The sequence below is a fragment of the Equus caballus genome, chromosome 16 (genome assembly GCF_041296265.1).
Source record: "Equus caballus isolate H_3958 breed thoroughbred chromosome 16, TB-T2T, whole genome shotgun sequence".
Classification (NCBI taxonomy): Eukaryota; Metazoa; Chordata; class Mammalia; order Perissodactyla; family Equidae; genus Equus; species Equus caballus.
The window spans coordinates 12,547,478-12,563,465 of NC_091699.1; the positions used below are offsets into that span (position 1 = coordinate 12,547,478).

Here is a 15,988-nt window from a genome sequence, read left to right on the forward strand (position 1 = left end):
GTTCCGGGCGCACGGCTGCGGGCGCGGCGGCGCCAGGGAGGCGCGGTCCGGGAAGCCAGCGGCCGGGGAAGGGGCTCCAAGAAGCACAAGTTGGCGCTGGCTTCGGACCAGCCTGTTGTTGTTCTCAACGTGGTCCGCCATGGAGCCATAAAAGCAGTGTGGGGCGCCCTCCTCGGCAGTACGCAGCGCGCACGCCCAGACAGCTTCGGCGGAGGCGGAGGCAGCGGTCGCAGCGGCGCTCGCCCGGCCGGTGTCCTTTTCTTGGTTCGCCTGTCACCGCAGTTTTCTCTACTCCGTCCTCGATCCGGCCCCGGCCCCGGCCCCCGCCCGGGACCCCCGCTCCGGCCGGCCCGGCCCCCGCCCCAGCCCTGCCGCCCGGCCCCAGGCCCGGCCGCGGCCGCTCCCGCCTGGAGCCGCCGCGCGCCCCCAGCCCCCCGGCGCCCCCTCGGCCCCTCGCCTTCCTCTTCCCGGCGCGGCCTCCGGGCTTCCGCGCCCCGCCCGCCACCAACCCGTTGGCCACCATGTCTGTGGAGCTGGAGGAGGCCCTGCCGCTGACGACCGCCGAGGGGGCGGCCAAGAAGGCGGCCAAGGCTGGTGGCTCGGCGGCGCTGTCCCCGTCCAAGAAGAGAAAGAACAAGAAGAAGAACCAGCCGGGCAAGTACAGCCAGTTGGTGGTGGAGACCATCCGCAGGCTGGGCGAACGCAACGGCTCGTCGCTGGCCAAGATCTACACGGAGGCCAAGAAGGTGGCGTGGTTCGACCAGCAGAACGGCCGCACCTACCTCAAGTACTCCATCAAGGCGCTGGTGCAGAACGACACGCTCCTGCAGGTGAAGGGCACCGGCGCCAACGGCTCCTTCAAGCTCAACCGCAAGAAGCTGGAGGGCGGCGGCGAGCGGCGCGGAGCCACGGCGGCCGCCACCGCCCCGGCGCCCGCCGCGCACAAGACCAAGAAGGCGGCCTCGGGCGCGGCCGGCCCCCGGCGCGCGGACAAGAAGCCTGTCAAGGGCCAGAAGCCGGAGAAGCGCTCGCACAAGAAGGGCGCCGCCCCCAGAAAGGACAAAGGCAGCAAGGCTAAGAAGGTAGCGGCCGCTGGGGGCAAGAAGGTGAAGAAGGCGGCCAAGCCCAGTGTCCCCAAAGTGCCCAAGGGCCGCAAGTGAGCGCGCCAGCCTGGGCCTCCCCGGTGTTTGGTTTTTCTACTCCAGCGTATGTAGGTTTTGTACGTTTACTGCGGCCCGGGCCGCCGCGCCTGCTCTGAGCCGCGGGCAGGGGCCTCGGGCCTGCTCCATCCCTTCTCCAGCTCCCATCCCCCGCCGATGTAGCCTTTTTTTGTTGTTTGCTTTAGATTTTTGAAACGGCCCTGGCGGCGCCCCTATTGGCTCTCGCCCTTGGCAACGGGTGTTGCTATGGTTACCAGCCCCTAGGCGCCAATGGCCATGGCCGCGCCTGCCCATCCGGGCCGCTCTTTCCAGCTCCCCACCCTCCCTGCTTTCGGGTGAGCGACAAGCAATCGCTCGTGGTGCGCGGCTGCCCGGGCCTTGTCTCCATTCCGTCGGCCTTTTGGGGGTCACAATAAATGGTTTAAACCTTTGAACCGCTCTCGTTTTTTTCCGAGTGGAATAGGGATGGGCGTGGTCAGCGCGCAGCTAGAGTTGGACGGTGGGCCCCAGAGATCCTCGGCACCCCGACCTGGAGTCTGCAAGGGGTAGAAACGGCTGGGGAGGGGGCGGCCGGTTGATCCCAGAAGGAATCGCGGGTCCCATCTCCCGTGAGTGGAAATGGAAGGGTGCTGGAGATAGGCTGGTAAAGTCTCTGACAAGGGTTCACCAGCCGTGGGGTGAGGGAGTGGTGGTTTTGGGGGTTCACTGGTCAGGGTTCCTCAGCTCTTACAAGGTCACATCGGCTGGACGTTTGCGGAGATTAGTTATTCTGAATGCGGTGAGACTTGGGGTTGATGCGACAAGAATAGTGTGGTGTGGAGAGGAGGTGTGGCCTGAGCAAGGCAGTGATCTTCTCAGGTTGCTGGTTAGTCTGGAGCAGACAGGACACCCAGAGGGTTCTTGGGCAAATTGAGAAGAGAGACTGTCAGCCCTGAGTGACCCTGATGTCCAGCATATGGAATAGTTAATCCACCTGGGTACTAAGGTGACAACTATTCCGACAGAGGTTCTGTGAAAGGACAATCTAGCAGGAGGAGGAGGGCCCCGGGACAGTGGGAAGCCAGGGAATGCTCTGGCTTCTGGGGTTAGGTGAGAGATGCAGGGGACTCTCTCAATTGCTGTGTAAGAGACTACAGGTTGGCGGTTGGCGGGGAAGGGCAAGTAGGTTTGGGGTCAGGGGAGGGAGGGAGCAGCACTGGAAGAGCCCCTGACCTGGGCCTGGCAGCTGTCACCCTTCCTGGCACATCCCTGGCACGCACGGAGCAAGTGGCCACTCCACTCCCTCTTCAAGTCTTCATAGCCTTGAAGCAGGGGCTCCTCACTGCTGCCTGCCTCAGGGACCTGCAGGGCCAGGTGCCAGGGTGAGTCTTAACCTGTCCTGTCGTGTGCTAGGCATCGAGGACAGGGCAGTGGGCAAGATGAGCAGAAGTGCCTGCCCTGCCCAACGCTTCAAGCCAATGGGGGAGACAAGTCACAGATGTACCTTTTGGCACATCATCCTTCTTGAGGCAGAAGTTCAGAGGACAAGATGGGGACCGGATCTGAGTGTGGAGACTTGTGACTGATGGCTGCAGGAGACACTGTCATTTGAGCAGAGGAGGAGACGGCAATGCTCCACCTTGCTGTGGCTCTTTTGGTTCTGGGGAGCTGTGGGCATCCAGGAAGCACGCAGGAGGAGGCCCAGGTTGGAGACAGGGACTGTGGGGGACCAGGGTACATCCTGCCCGTTCACGTTCTGGCCACTTGCTGATCACTAGCAGTTTCGTCTCCTTTGCAGTTTTGACTAGGGAGCAGTTTGCCCAGTGCCCTGCTGCAGGGCGACTGTGCCAGACCTCATCGTGTCCCATACTGCCTAGAGGACCAGTCAATAAGCCACCAGCAGGTAGAGGCCGTGAGAGAGCTTGGCCTACCCAGGATTCTGGGGGACGGTGCTCCTGACCAGCGAAATGTGTTCCCTCAGATTCTATCCTATTCTAAACCAGAAGCCGGAGCCCAGATGCCACCTGGGCTCACCCCAGTTGCCCAAATCAGAATCTGAGGCTGGGGCCTGGGACTTGGCTTTCTGACCATCTCTTAGGTGGCTGTGAGGTTCAGAGAGGATTGGGAAGGGTTGCTGCAAGGGACCCGGGCACGTGGACACTGCTCCTTCCTGCCCAGCAATTTGCCCTGAGCTTGCTTCCTTCCTCCGAGCCCTTCCTAACCAAAGCCCCGGACCCTGCTCACCGACCGCTTCCTTTTGACGCCATCCCTGCATGCCAGGGCCTTTCCTCTCAGCACTGCCTTTCCTATTTCCCACCAAAACCCGCCCTTTGCCACTCATACCACCCTGCTCTCCCAGTGGCCTCTCACTGTGACGCTGCTGCCCCTCACCTCTCTCCTGTCACCCCCCTCCCTTCCTTGAAGACTTGGGCCCCTAGCTCGCTGTTTCCTCCCCTCCTTTCAAGGCCTGCCTCCAGGAGCAGTGGAGCACCCAGGGGCCGAGCCCTCAGTGGGGCCTCCCACTCTTCTGATAATGAAGAGCACTTTAATTTTCTTCCGGGGACACAACCCACCCTACTCAGGCCAAATGATTCTGGGAGTCTGACCCCTCCAGTCCCAGGAACGGTCGCATGACCAAAGACCTGGCTAATGAGTGTTCAGTTGATTGTTCACTTTGCCACAATAATTGGGTCAGAAATGGGTTTTTGACCCCAGTGGGTTCAATGAGAGTCGATCCTGGGACTTTCTCTGGAACTATTGAGAAAGAGGTGTTTTCTCCTCCAGGATAATTAAAGGGTAGGGACATGGGGCCAGAGTTGCCAGTGGTCATCTTTGTCCACACATAGGGAGAGCCCACCCGAAAAAGGAACCAAGACAGAGAAAGTTGGAATCAAAAAATGGAGAGACAAATACTTAAGGACATTCATGGAGCCTCCAGATCCAGCCATGCCTGAAGCTAGCTTAGACCTGAATGTCATGTGAGCTGATACATTGCTTTTTGCATCAGTTTGAGTTGGGTTTCTGTCACCTGCAGTGTAGTCTCTCCTTTGACTCACTTTACCCTCTCATGTTCACATCCTGGACCTTGTCATCCATTGGTCTTCCTCTGAAACCACTCTCCCAGTGTCCCACTCTCTACCCACAGGCCCCTCCTCTCCTCTTCCCTGCTAGCTCACTCAGACCCTAGGGCAGAGCTGCACTTCTGCAGGTGGCTCCCACCCCAAGCTGAAGAACCAATGGCCGTAACTAGCCCTATGTGAACACTCAGTGTGTGCCAGGCACTCAGAGGAAGGCCGCACAGCCCTCATTTCAGCCTTAGAACAGCCCCAGCAAGAAAGGTCTTCAAAAGCTAATCTTACTGGTGCAGGTGGTGAGACCAGGAGGCTGTATTTTCTGCCCTGACACCACATTCAGCTCTGGCATGGGTCTGGGGAGCCCAGGATCCACTATTTACTTAATGTGTCTCTTGGACTTGGCTTCAGGGAACCTCAATTCCAGGTGAACATTGGAGGCGCAGGATACTGCAAGGCCCAGGAGGGCTTCCTGGGGGAGGTGACCCTGGTGCAGAGAGGCGGCAAGAGACCAGGTGCATTTGCTTGTCTGTAAACTAGGGGCATAGCAATGGCCCAGACCCGGGCTCCTCTCTGCCCACTACTCAGGAGAGGAGTCAAGTGGGACCAGGCCCTGGAGGCTGAGATCAGGGTTCTGGGCCTGGGTCCACCACGGTCTTTTCATCTGGGGCAAGATTGTTCTCCCTAAGCCTCAGTTTCCTCATCTATAAATGGAGCCAAGAAAGATTCTTTTTACTCATCTCACCAGGGAGCCTCTGAACACAGTGCCTCTGGCCAGGGTCCCCGGGTTTTCCTGCCTCCGCCCGTCGCACCCCCTGGGCGTAGTGCGCTCTCCTCCGGCAATACGGTCTCCTTCCTCTTGTGGGGCCGGGACCTGCCTCCCTGTGAACCCCCTTAGGATCTCAGGTCTACCTTCTGGGTCCCTAGGTCTGACTTCTTCCTGGCCCCAAGACAGCCCTGCAGCCACTGGAAAGGCGCTTTTCCAGGCTGTGTGGCTTTAGCGACTTAGGATGGGGTCTGCACCCAACTGACGCCAGTGGACCAACCTAGCTGAACCGGTCTCTGCCAGGGCAGGGCTGAGTGCTGAGCACACAACCTGTTGGCGGGGCCTGAGCACTCAGCACAAGGGGTACTGACGTCTCTCTGTCCCAGGCATCAGACCTTGGGTGATGTGGCCAGACGGCACATTAGCTGTTCTGGCAGCTCCACCTGTCATGAGGCAGCCAAGAGGCCTCGCTTCTTTCCACAGCAACTGCTGGGGGCCACTTGCACTTGCAAAATGGGGGCAGTGATACTTGCAGAGGTATCGGGAGAACAGAATGAAATCTCGTATGTCAAGGGCTTAGTCCACAGTCACTCATTCAGCACATCCTGGTTGAGCAGAAGCAGGGATGGGGACCTATCAGAGCTGCCCCCTGTTCTCAAGGAGCTCGGCTGGAGCTTCCGGGGAGGAACATTCCAGGCTGGAGCAGCCCTGGCACAGGCCCCCAGGCACGGAGAGGCTCCTGGGTTTAGGGAATGGTGAAAGCAGCAAGCAGACTGACAGGGCACGGGGCGGGACTGGTCAGCAGGGCTTCAGGTCCCCTTGTCAGTCAGAGGTCAACCGGGAGGCGGAACCAGCGGGACGCAGGCGTGGACACACCCATGTAGCGGATGTGTATCAGGGAGGGGGCTTGCATGTGTGCAAATTAGTAAAGGGAAGCCTTCTTTAAAATGGAGATGGGAAGCCCTGCAGGGGGAACTCGCATGCACTCACCATCTCACTTTGCAGTTTTGGGAAGCGCAGCTACTGTACCACTCAAGCAGGGGGAAGGAAGATGTTCTCGTCGCCCGGCAGCAGCTCCGCCAATGAGAAGCTGGCACCGCCTGAACTCTCACTCTCCCCCCAATGGACTTCCTTTTAGAGCAGCCCCGCCCACTCCCTCTTTTTCTCTATAAAAGCAAGCTTCCCGCCTTTGTTCTCTTACTTCACTATGGTCTGCCTTCACCTGCATTTCCCAGATTGCAATTCCTTTGGCTATTCCTGAATAAACTCATTTTGCTAGTAAGGGAAAGTAACCGACTATTTTATTTTAAAGTTGACATACACTTGCAGGACTGGTTAAGCGCTTTCTGTAAGCCTGAATCTTTGTGACTGACGCTGGAGTTTGAGGTGCCAGACAGTCAGGAACACGAGCAGGCTGAGTCACAACTCACACAACTGGAACCCCAGGATGGACTGAGACTTGTGTCGGTTCTTGTTGCCTCTGACCTTGGTGCTGAGGGTCTCCTGCAGCAGCTGAGACCCTTCATTGCCAAGCTGACCACGCACACACCTGGCCCACGGGTCAGTAAAACTGAAGGAGAATCCAGGGAAAGTAGAGTAATTGCAGACCCAGGTGCTGCTTCCCACCGAGGAGGTGAATGAGCAGATCAGCAACCAAAATGGTTGCTTCCTTCCAAATCTGACAGGAATATGCCTTGTGGCCCACCCTAATGGGAAACAGACAAGCAAGGGAGTTCCGGGAAAGACAGATGTAGTCCAGCCCAGCCAAGCGGACACAAAGCCATCCCAGTTTCCCATTATAAAATGGGTGTGTGCGAATGAGGGTGAGGACAGACTAGACCAGGCCTCTCAAACACAGTGGTGGACAGGCCCCAGGCTGGGCAGGGCAGTCTGGCCGCCTGGAGGACACAGACCCCGCCTGGAGAGGCGCTGTGGCCACCCAGTCCCGCTGATGGATGCCAGGCAGCAGTGTGGCCAGAGCTGCTCAGGTTTTTCAGACCATGTCAGAAGCACCTCCTGAAATGTTCCTAAGTCCCCTTCCAGAGGCAGAGAGTGACGTGGGCCACCCAGGGAGGCCTGGGAGGGGGCCTCAGCCTGGCATTTCCCATGTGGGGAAATGGTCCCATGTGGGGCTCAGGCATCAGAGGCACCTCCTGAGAATTTTTTATGTGGAAACTATAAACTTTTTTCTGAAACTTCCCACTTTTAAAACGTGGGCTTAAAAAAAAAGAAATAGTCCACCTCACACCCATTAGGATGGCTTCTCTAAGAAAAAAGAACATAAGTGTGGGTGAGGATGTGGAAAAGCTGGAAGCTTGTGCACTGTGGGTGGGAATGTAAGATGCTGCAGCTGCTGTGGAAAACGGTGTGGAGGGTCCTCAAAAAATTAAACATAGAATTATCATCCGATCCAGCAATTTTACTTCTGGGTATATACCCCAAAGAATTCAAAGTAGTGACTTGAAGAGCCGTGTGCACACCCATGGTCAGAGCAGCATTGTTCACAGTAGCCAAGAGGCGGAAGCAACTCAAGTGCCCATCGACAGATGAACGGATGAACAGAATGTGGTCCATACATGCAAGGGAATGTTACTCAGCCTTGAAAAGGAAGGAAATCCTGACACCTGCTACTACATGGATGAACCCTGAGGACATTGTGCCAAGTGAAATAAGCCAGTCACAGAAGGACAAATGCTGTATGATTCCACTTATATGAAATATCTAGAGTGGTCAAATTCATAGAGACAGAAAGTAGAATGGGGGCTGCCAGGACTGGGGGAGGGTGCTGGGAAGGGGTCGCTTCACGGGGACAGAGTTTCAGTTTTGCAGGATGACAAAGTTCTGGAGATGGATGCACAACATACATACATGCATACACACGGTACGGGCCAGCAGCCCTCCACCTTTGGGATCACTGACTCGATCTTCTGTGAGAGCCCTTCCGGCTGCTTCACAAGGCAAGAAGCCCCAAATGGTGGTGTCCTGAAGGAGACGGAGCCAAAGGAAGCCATAAAGTGGTGAAAGCCAGAGCCCCAGCCTGCCGGTGCTGAGGGTCTGCACCAGGGTAACACCCTCTCCGTCCGGCCTCGTCATCAGGATCCCAGAGCCCTGAGCACTCGCCCTGCAGGTAGGAGCTCCCGGAGGCCCACCTCCTCTAGCTTCTCCCAGCTACTCTCTTTCTTCTGGCTGCCTCCGCTAGGGGCTAGGAGTGTGGTGCTGGGGCCCTGCCCCGGCCTGACTGCCCTTTAGAACTTGTTGTGTGGTTCAGCCTGATTGTCCAAGCCCTTTCACGGGTGTCCCCGACTCCTCCAAACAGTGCTCTTGCTTCGGTCGCCCGCTGGGAGTGTGGCCTGCAGAGCCTGCTGCAGGCCTCTCCGCCCTGGAGTCCAGGGACGCAAGGTGGGGGACGCAAGGGGGGATCCTCATGCATCTCCACGTGAGGGACAGCAGCCCAGAGGAAGGTTCTGGGTCTCCAACAACCTGCCTCTGTTGTTCTGGGCTCCTGGGAGTTCGACCTTGAGCACCCACTCTCCTGACTCAGAGATGGGCAAACCAAGTTCCAGAGAGGGCAAAGGACTGGGTCAGTTTTGCATGTACTGGGGACCCTCCCATACAGCCTGAGCCAAAGCTCCTTTCCCCAAGGAATGAGGTTCCATCCTTCCCATCGCTTACTCCTCACTCTGGTGGAGGAGGGGGAGGGAGGGCGTGCAGGCCCAGGGGGCATCTAGGAGTCTGAGGCCACCCCATTACCAACACCACCAACCCATCCTCCAGGCTTTTCTGGCAGCAAGCGGGATCTTGTACAAACTCTCCAAGCGTAGCTACCCCTCCCAGGCTAGGAGCCCTTGGATTTGTCCTTAACTTACCTATGCCAAGCGTGTGCCCTTGGGCAAGCCCCTCCCTTGCCTGGGTCTGCCCTGCCTCCGTACAAAGCAAGGTTGGGCTTTAGCACACAAACTTGGCACCAGGAGATGGATCCAGATGGACTGCAGACAGGAGGTGGGGCGGACACCTGTCTATTAGGACCTGGAGTGCTGGGGACCCTATGCCTCCTTAGAGCTGCAGAGCAGGAAAGAATCCCTTTAAGGCCTGGAGCCAAGCCTGGGCACCGCGTGGCCAGGGCGGGCGTGAAGAGGGGCTGCCATCCGGAGCCCAGCCAAGAGGCCAGACAGCCACATGCTAGGGCTGTCCCACCTGCCTCAGAGAGCAGTTGGGGCCCCAGCCTGACTTGGCCACATGGAGACGGCAGGCGAAGGCTGCCCTATTGTCCCTGAGACTTGTTCTTTAAAAACAAAGGATGGGAGAAGATGCGGCACTGCTCTAGTAAGCAGGATTAAGCACTGGCAAAATGTGGGAAAATGGGGGTTCATATGTCCCTGAAATAAGTGAAAATTTGAAGAGCAACTTGGCAATACCTCCGAAAGCTGATGACCCAGATAGAAAAAAATAAAAAATTGCAAAATGAAATGTCCCAGATGATACCTATTATATAAACCTGAAAATCACAAAATAATACGTTCTCAGATTCAAGAAGGTGCTTTTAACATCACATTTTATGTGAAAGTATAAAAACCTGAATGAAAAGGATACACTCCTCTGAGGACATTCTATTCCTTCATGTTAAAACGAAAAGCACCCGAAAATCTGATTTACAACCCTGACAAACAGCGAGGAGACAGCAAGGACAAGCAAAGGGAATTTCATTTTTGTCGCTCATTAAACTCGAAGTAAATATGACGAAATAGTCATATAACAGTCAACTTTCTGGTAAGTTATCGGTGTTTTTTAAAATCTCTTAGTAAAACAACCAAAACCCCATGCAAATCAGCGCACACAAAACCGGAGACAACAGTGGAGGCGCCCCCGCCAGAGTAAAGTACGCAACCACCGCGGGCCGACCCGCCGCCTCCACCCCCAGGGCGGGCGCTGCTACGAGGCAGCCAGAGACGAGGCGGGGGCGGCGCCACCAGGCTCGGCCCGCACCCTCGGCCAGCCCCGCCCCGCCCCGCCCCGCCCCGCCCGCGCCCAGACGGGAGGCGTGCCGCGCCGGCGCGCTCGCTCCCATTAGCAGTTACAGCGCCGGAGCTTCCCTCTGATTGGTGGAAATTGCGATCCCTGATTTGCATAGGGCCTCCGGCCAGCACCCCCGCCAGTAGCGGGCGGCGTCTGCGCTGCGGCTGGATCGCCGTGGGCGGCCCGGTGCTGCGCCGCCGCCGGAGGAGCCCTGGGGGCTGGCGCCGGCCTGTCCTCCCTGGTCGCCTCAGGGCCCGCTTCCGTCCAGCCGCTTGGGACAGTGTCTTGCAGTCCCTGTCTACGGGACGCCCCAGAGAGGAAGGAGCAGGCTGGCCCTGGCATTCCTGGAGATTCTTCCGTTCCTCCCTCCTGGATCCCTGGAAAGACCCTCCCCCTCCCACCTCGGTCATATAGATGAGCCTGCAGGCCTGGACGCCTTGGGCTTCTCTCCCTGGGGCAGCCTTGATCCACATCAGGGACCAAGTGGGCAAGACGGCTGCCCAAAACATTGGCCTGCTTTGTGACCCCAGTGAGGCCAATCCCCTCTCCTAGCCTCAGTTTCCCCCACTGTAACAGTGGGTTGGGCTCACATTTCCCCAGGCTGAGGATGTCTGTGTCAGCCACTGATCTCCGGGGGTCCTGCATCTCCTCTTTCTGATGTCCCAGGGGCCGTGGCATCATCCCTGTTTGCGTCCCTCCAGGGCTGGCCACTCACCCTGTCTCCGCGCCGCCTGCCCCACTCCTGGACTTTGCGATCCGAGAGGCCCGGTTCGGGTGTCAGTAAGTGACTACACCTGGTACTTTATGAGCATCCCCTCTAATCATCCTGCAGCCTTGCAGGGGGCGGTAGTGTATTCCAGCTGGGGAAACTGAAGCTCAGGAAGCTGGTGGGAGATCTCCCAGTCACACAGGGCTGCGCACCCAGAAGGTGGACTTCAATCAGCAGGATCAGTAGAAGCAGCCAGAGCAGACTCAGGAGTCTGAGGACCAGGGTGCGAGGCCTGGCTCTTTCCTGGACTTGCTGTGTGCCCTTGAGCAAACCATGGCCCACTCTGAGCCTCTGCCTCAGTGTCTCCAACCTGGATAATAATAGTCACCATTGAGGAGCATCCTTGGGCGGGACTGAAAGCTCTTTGTAAAATGTACAACGCTTGCCAAAAGTGAGGAAAAACAGCCTCATCAGAACGGAACGCAGGGGCCGGCCCGTGGCCGAGTGGTTAAGTTCAAGCTCCCGGCCTTGGAGCCCGGGGTTTCGCCAGTTTGGATCCTAGACGCAGACATGGCACCGCTTATCAGGCCACGCTGAGGCGGCGTCCCACATGCCACAACTAGAAGGACCTACAACTAAAAATATACAACTATGTACTGGGGGGTTTTGGGGAGAAAAAGGAAAATGAAATCTTAAAAAGAAAACAAAAAACAGAACGCACACGTGTTGGATTTTACAAAGGAAATGTTTATTTTCATGTTATAAGGTGATTACAAACTCCTCTAAAAAAAGCAAGATGAATTTAAAATATCGATATACATATTTATCTAATGAGCAAAGAGAAAAACCCTGCAAATACAGGGATTCATATCATAAAACATTTATACACAAAGCTTGTCTACCGCAAGACTGAATCACACGCCCAGGATCTCATTCAAATACAAATGTTCCTCCTCAGAAGAGTCTCTGGTTGGTTGATTTGGTTTTCTTTTTTTTTACAAAAGTTTAAAATATTTTTAAAATATTTTGAAGTTTTAATAAAAAGTCCTGGTGTGCCAGACATATTTCTGGAAGGAGGCAAGACCCACGTTCTCAGCTTTGTTTTGTGCTAAACACAGAGTCACAGTAGCTGGGGACTGGAAAATGAACTGGGTAGAAAAAATGGAGCCAACGTCTCGATTTGAAGCCAGATATACACCAAGACGCTCCATCCCTCAAGGACCAGGCAGACACGTCAGCAGCGACATCTCCCAGAGGACAAGGAGAGGCAGCATCCCATAAAACAAGGGGCGTCTGAGGGCCGGTGCTGGAGAGGGGGCGAAGGCTGCTCCCGGGCCCGGGGCCCGCACCCACGCCAAGTTCTGGGATCGGGGTTTTGTGTGCTCTGCGGTCTTGTGCTTGTTGAATTTCTGCACAGCGGTATTTAAAACATCCGTGCGGATGGCCTGGGGCCGCCTGGCCTGGGTCTGAGGGCTGGACGAACCTCTAGCTGCCTGGAGCGGTTTCTCTTGGGTCCTTTCCTGGCTTGCGTCTGAGGCTTGGGGGGAAGGGAGGCGCCTCTGCCCTCAGCACTTCCCGTGATGCTGCCTGGGCCCTGACCACTGTGCATGGCACCTGGGTGACACAGGACGACCTGTGCTAGGCCGGGGTGGGGGGACGGGTCTGCTCTCGTCTTGTGCTTCACCACCATCTCTGGGGGTGTGCTGGGGATCTGGGGCGAGAACAGGGGACCAGAGGTACAGAGAGGGAGCTGCAAAGAGCCCAGAACTCATCCAAGGCCACCTCCTGCTCCTGGGAATTTCCCACATGGCCTCTGGCTAATCCTGCCTAAGGCGTTCTGCCTCTTGCACACCAGCCAGCTTCTCTGGGCCTCAGTTTCCTCCTGTGCGGTAGGGCTCTCAATGCCCAGATCACAGAGGGCTGCTGGGTGCAGGGCCACGGTGAATGGGCGCTGCCCCTCCGACCGAAGGCCAGCTACCCGCCCCACGGAACCACAGCCTGGGGTCCAGCTGGCCCCTGAGGATGGTCCGAGGTGGGTGCTGCTCACCTTGTCCCTGACTGCAGGGGATTGAGTGTTTCCTGTTTCATCAAGGCTTGCCTTCGGTCTTCAGGGAGAGACCTAGGGAGCTGCACTCGCCACTCGCCACAGAGGTCTCAGAGCCCCTGCAGCTGGAAGTGACCCGAGAGGGGCTGGTTCCGTTCCCAGCTCGCTGTGCCAAAGTCTCTTCCCTGCTCCAGGCCTCAGTTTCCCCATTTTACAATGAGGGCGTTGGCTGGGGGGCCCTGGAGGCCTGTCCACTGCAGGGATTAACTCGGTCCACGCCCAGCTCAGCGAAGCATCTCCCTGGGGGAGATTTATCCCGGGGCCCTTAGCCATTTCCGCATCCTAAAAAATTCTTCCAACATCTCCCTCACACCCCTTCCAGATCCGGCTGACTGGGCTGTGTGTCGGCCTCCGGATTTCTGACCCATCCCAGGCGGGGAGCGGGCGGAGGACGGCCCATTCTCCAGAGACAGGAGAACCAGAGTCGGGAGCTCTGCGTGCGGACACGGAGAAGCCGCGCGGCCTCGCACACTGTGCTCGCAGGGCCGAGTTCTGCGGACACAGAGCTGGGGGACTCGACCAGAGGCCGCCGGGGAGACAGGTGCCCCAGGAGCTTGCCGAGGAATGGGCTTGGGTGAAGTGGCTGACCTTCCTTCCAGGCGAGGCCTGGGGAGCTGGTCTGCATGCGTCTTTGGTCTAGAATTGGTCTGGGACTCTCATAAGAGGAGGCCTTCCTCGGGCCATTTCCAGAATGTTGCCATTTGCCCACCAACCCACAATACTGTAGCCTCTCACCCGGGTCCAAGCCCCAGGAGGGGAGATGGTGGAGCCTGAAACGACCACAGATGCCCAGGCAGCCACAGACGCCCCTCGCCTCCACAGGCCACCCGTCCCCAGCCCCTGAGAGCGGTTAGTTCACTGAGGTTCCGTAAGACAAAGGAAAACAGGCCACATTGCTACTCAGGAAAAACCCAATAAAATCAAATCAGACACAGCGGCACCACAGATACACGGGGACAGGACACATCAGGACTGAAGCGTTTGGACCAGGGCTGGGTGCCGTTCGGCAGAGGATGTGCCTTGGAAACAGTGAAATGTGAATGCTCGCCAAAGCAAGAGGTTCAGAATTGCCTCTGTCCCTTGAGAGGGGGACATTAAAGGCTCCTCCCCCTCCCGAATTTGGGGAGGGGGTCCCAGGATCCAGAGAGCCCCTGGTCTGAAAACCTGAGCGGGGCTTCACTCCGCACACCCCGCGAGGCGGGCAGTGCCGTTTGTGTGTGACAATGTTTTGGTTTAGTTGAGACATTTGGAAGTGACTGACTAAATGACACAGTTGTGGTCCCAATGGAGCTGGGGTGGGGGCGTGTCCGTACTGGGGCTTTTAAAGGGGGGCACCTTCTCTCCTGGTTCAGAGGAATGCTGCTCTACGTGAGGCTCTTGGTCAAGCCAGGTCTGGGCTGCCAGCCCCCTGAAAACCCCAACCTTCTAGAAAATGCCCCCTCGCCTCCTCTCACGGGCTCCCACGTAGTGCACAGCTGACACCAGCTCTGCAGGGCTGTGAAAGGCAGAGCTCTCTTCTCTCCCAGGGCCCCACCAAGGGCTGCACTTGTGCCTGAACTGCGAGGAGAGCGACGGGAGCGCGTCAGCCGAATCCAGAGCCGCTCCTGGCACTCCCTGCTGGGCGCTAGGGTGGCCCTGGGCCGGGATCTTCAACAAGAGCTTGTCAGCAGTTTCCCCGCCTCTGGGAGATGAGGACAGAGCTGAGTGGAGAGATGAGGAAAGAAAAGACGCCTCCTGACGCAGGCCCTCCGTGCGCCTGGCCTGCATCCTCCAGTCCACTCGCTCCCCTCCCGTCCCTCACAAATACGCCATGCTTCCTTCCGACAGGCAGCCTCCAGAGACGTCAGCTGGGGAATGGCCTGAACCTGCCAGGACCCCACTAAGATGCAACAGACCATCTGCACGAGGCTCGGAGCCCTGGGACCGCCAGCTCCTGCCGGACGGCTCAGGTCTCCATGGGGGCCGCCCAGGAAGGACTGCGGCCGGGCGGTCAGCCTGAGGGCTCCCACCTCGGCCCCGCCCGCCCCAGCCTCTCGAGCTCTCGCTGCTCCTCTGCATGAGTGGCTCTGACGGTCCGTCCGACAGTCCTGCTGACTGTCCAACCTCCACCGTCCACCTCAAAACACAAGGTGGGGTTTTGCTCCTGGTGCAGCGGCTTCTGCGGCTCTTAGAATCAGGCTGTTGCTGTGGGGCCTCATCTGTCAGCTTTGAGTCGGTCCTTGTGTTTGAGGGGCTGGTTCATTAGCTTGGCGTCTCTCTTCTTGGCGAAGACAAGAGTGACGAGGCGTCTCCCCACGGCCTCCTTTCTCCAGGCCCTCCGGGTCTGGCCAGCTGGTGGGTGCTGTTTGCTTCCACTCGAACCACGTTTGGAAGGTGCTACGCACTTTTAAAATGGGCCCGTTGGCCCAGGAAAAGTCCGCCCTGCACTTTTTGGGGGCAGAACTTTCTGCCAGCTACACAAGCACTGAAGAATTGCTTTTAAAAATGAGATCTAGGGGCCGGCCCGGTGGCACAGTGGTTAAGTTCGCACGTTCCACTTCGGTGGCCCGGGGTTTATTGGTTCAGATCCCGGGTGCAGACATGGCACTGCTTGGCACGCCATGCTGTGGCAGGCGTCCCACGTATAAAGTAGAGGAAGATGGGCATGGATGTTAGCTCAGGGCCCGTCTTCCTCAGCAAAAAGAGGAGGATTGGCAGCAGATGTTAGCTCAGGGCCAATCTTCCTCAAACAAACAAAAAAAAACAATGAGATCTATTGCTGGCAGGATCAATTCAAGTGGTAAAAGTGTATGACAATCTCTAAGTGTATATACAGTTGTATATAAAAAAAATACAAAGAAAAATTTACCAAGTTCCCATAAAATACATCTAATTCAGTATGAAGGCTCTGCCTCACCCCCGACATCTGCCTGTGGGTTTTCTTTTTGTACAAAATATCCCCAAATCAAAACAAAATACACATACGCACAGCACCACACACACACACATTTTCTGTGACAATTAGAAAAACTCCTAGTGCAATCTGAAGCTCTGTAAACCTCGTCCTACGGGCATCTAATGTTAGTAAACAGCAGGAAAGTGGCCCGACCTGGCCATGAGCTCACATCATGGTCTCCACCAGGATGTGCGAGGGTTTCATGAGAGCCCCGTTCACGGCCCTGCGGGAGTTGTAGGGCGTGGCCCCCT

The 15,988-nt window shown here is 57.2% G+C and overlaps 1 protein-coding gene and 3 non-coding genes across 4 annotated transcripts; 3 read left to right on the forward strand and 1 right to left on the reverse strand.

The window, feature by feature from the left end:
• Positions 1-183: 183 nt before the first annotated feature.
• On the forward strand, positions 184-1,594 carry H1-10 (H1.10 linker histone). The gene has a single exon (XM_023619871.2). It carries the CDS (start codon positions 522-524, stop codon positions 1,158-1,160), a length of 639 nt encoding a protein of 212 aa, XP_023475639.1. The 5' UTR covers positions 184-521; the 3' UTR covers positions 1,161-1,594.
• Positions 1,595-2,318: 724 nt separating this feature from the next.
• On the forward strand, positions 2,319-2,420 carry MIR9171 (microRNA mir-9171). The gene has a single exon (NR_128249.2). It is a non-coding gene; the product is annotated as a microRNA mir-9171 (primary transcript).
• A 2,693-nt stretch (positions 2,421-5,113) lies between these two features.
• Positions 5,114-5,258, reverse strand: MIR9176 (microRNA mir-9176). Its single transcript, NR_128254.1, is given in 1 exon segment — positions 5,114-5,258. It is a non-coding gene; the product is annotated as a microRNA mir-9176 (primary transcript).
• A 6,925-nt stretch (positions 5,259-12,183) lies between these two features.
• MIR9166 (microRNA mir-9166) lies at positions 12,184-12,318 on the forward strand. Its single transcript, NR_128241.1, is given in 1 exon segment — positions 12,184-12,318. It is a non-coding gene; the product is annotated as a microRNA mir-9166 (primary transcript).
• Positions 12,319-15,988: the final 3,670 nt, after the last annotated feature.

Excerpts from the sequence above, each read along its gene's own strand:
- H1-10 (XM_023619871.2), top strand. The coding sequence starts at position 522 with ATGTCTGTGGAGCTGGAGGAGGCCCTGCCGCTGACGACCGCCGAGGGG.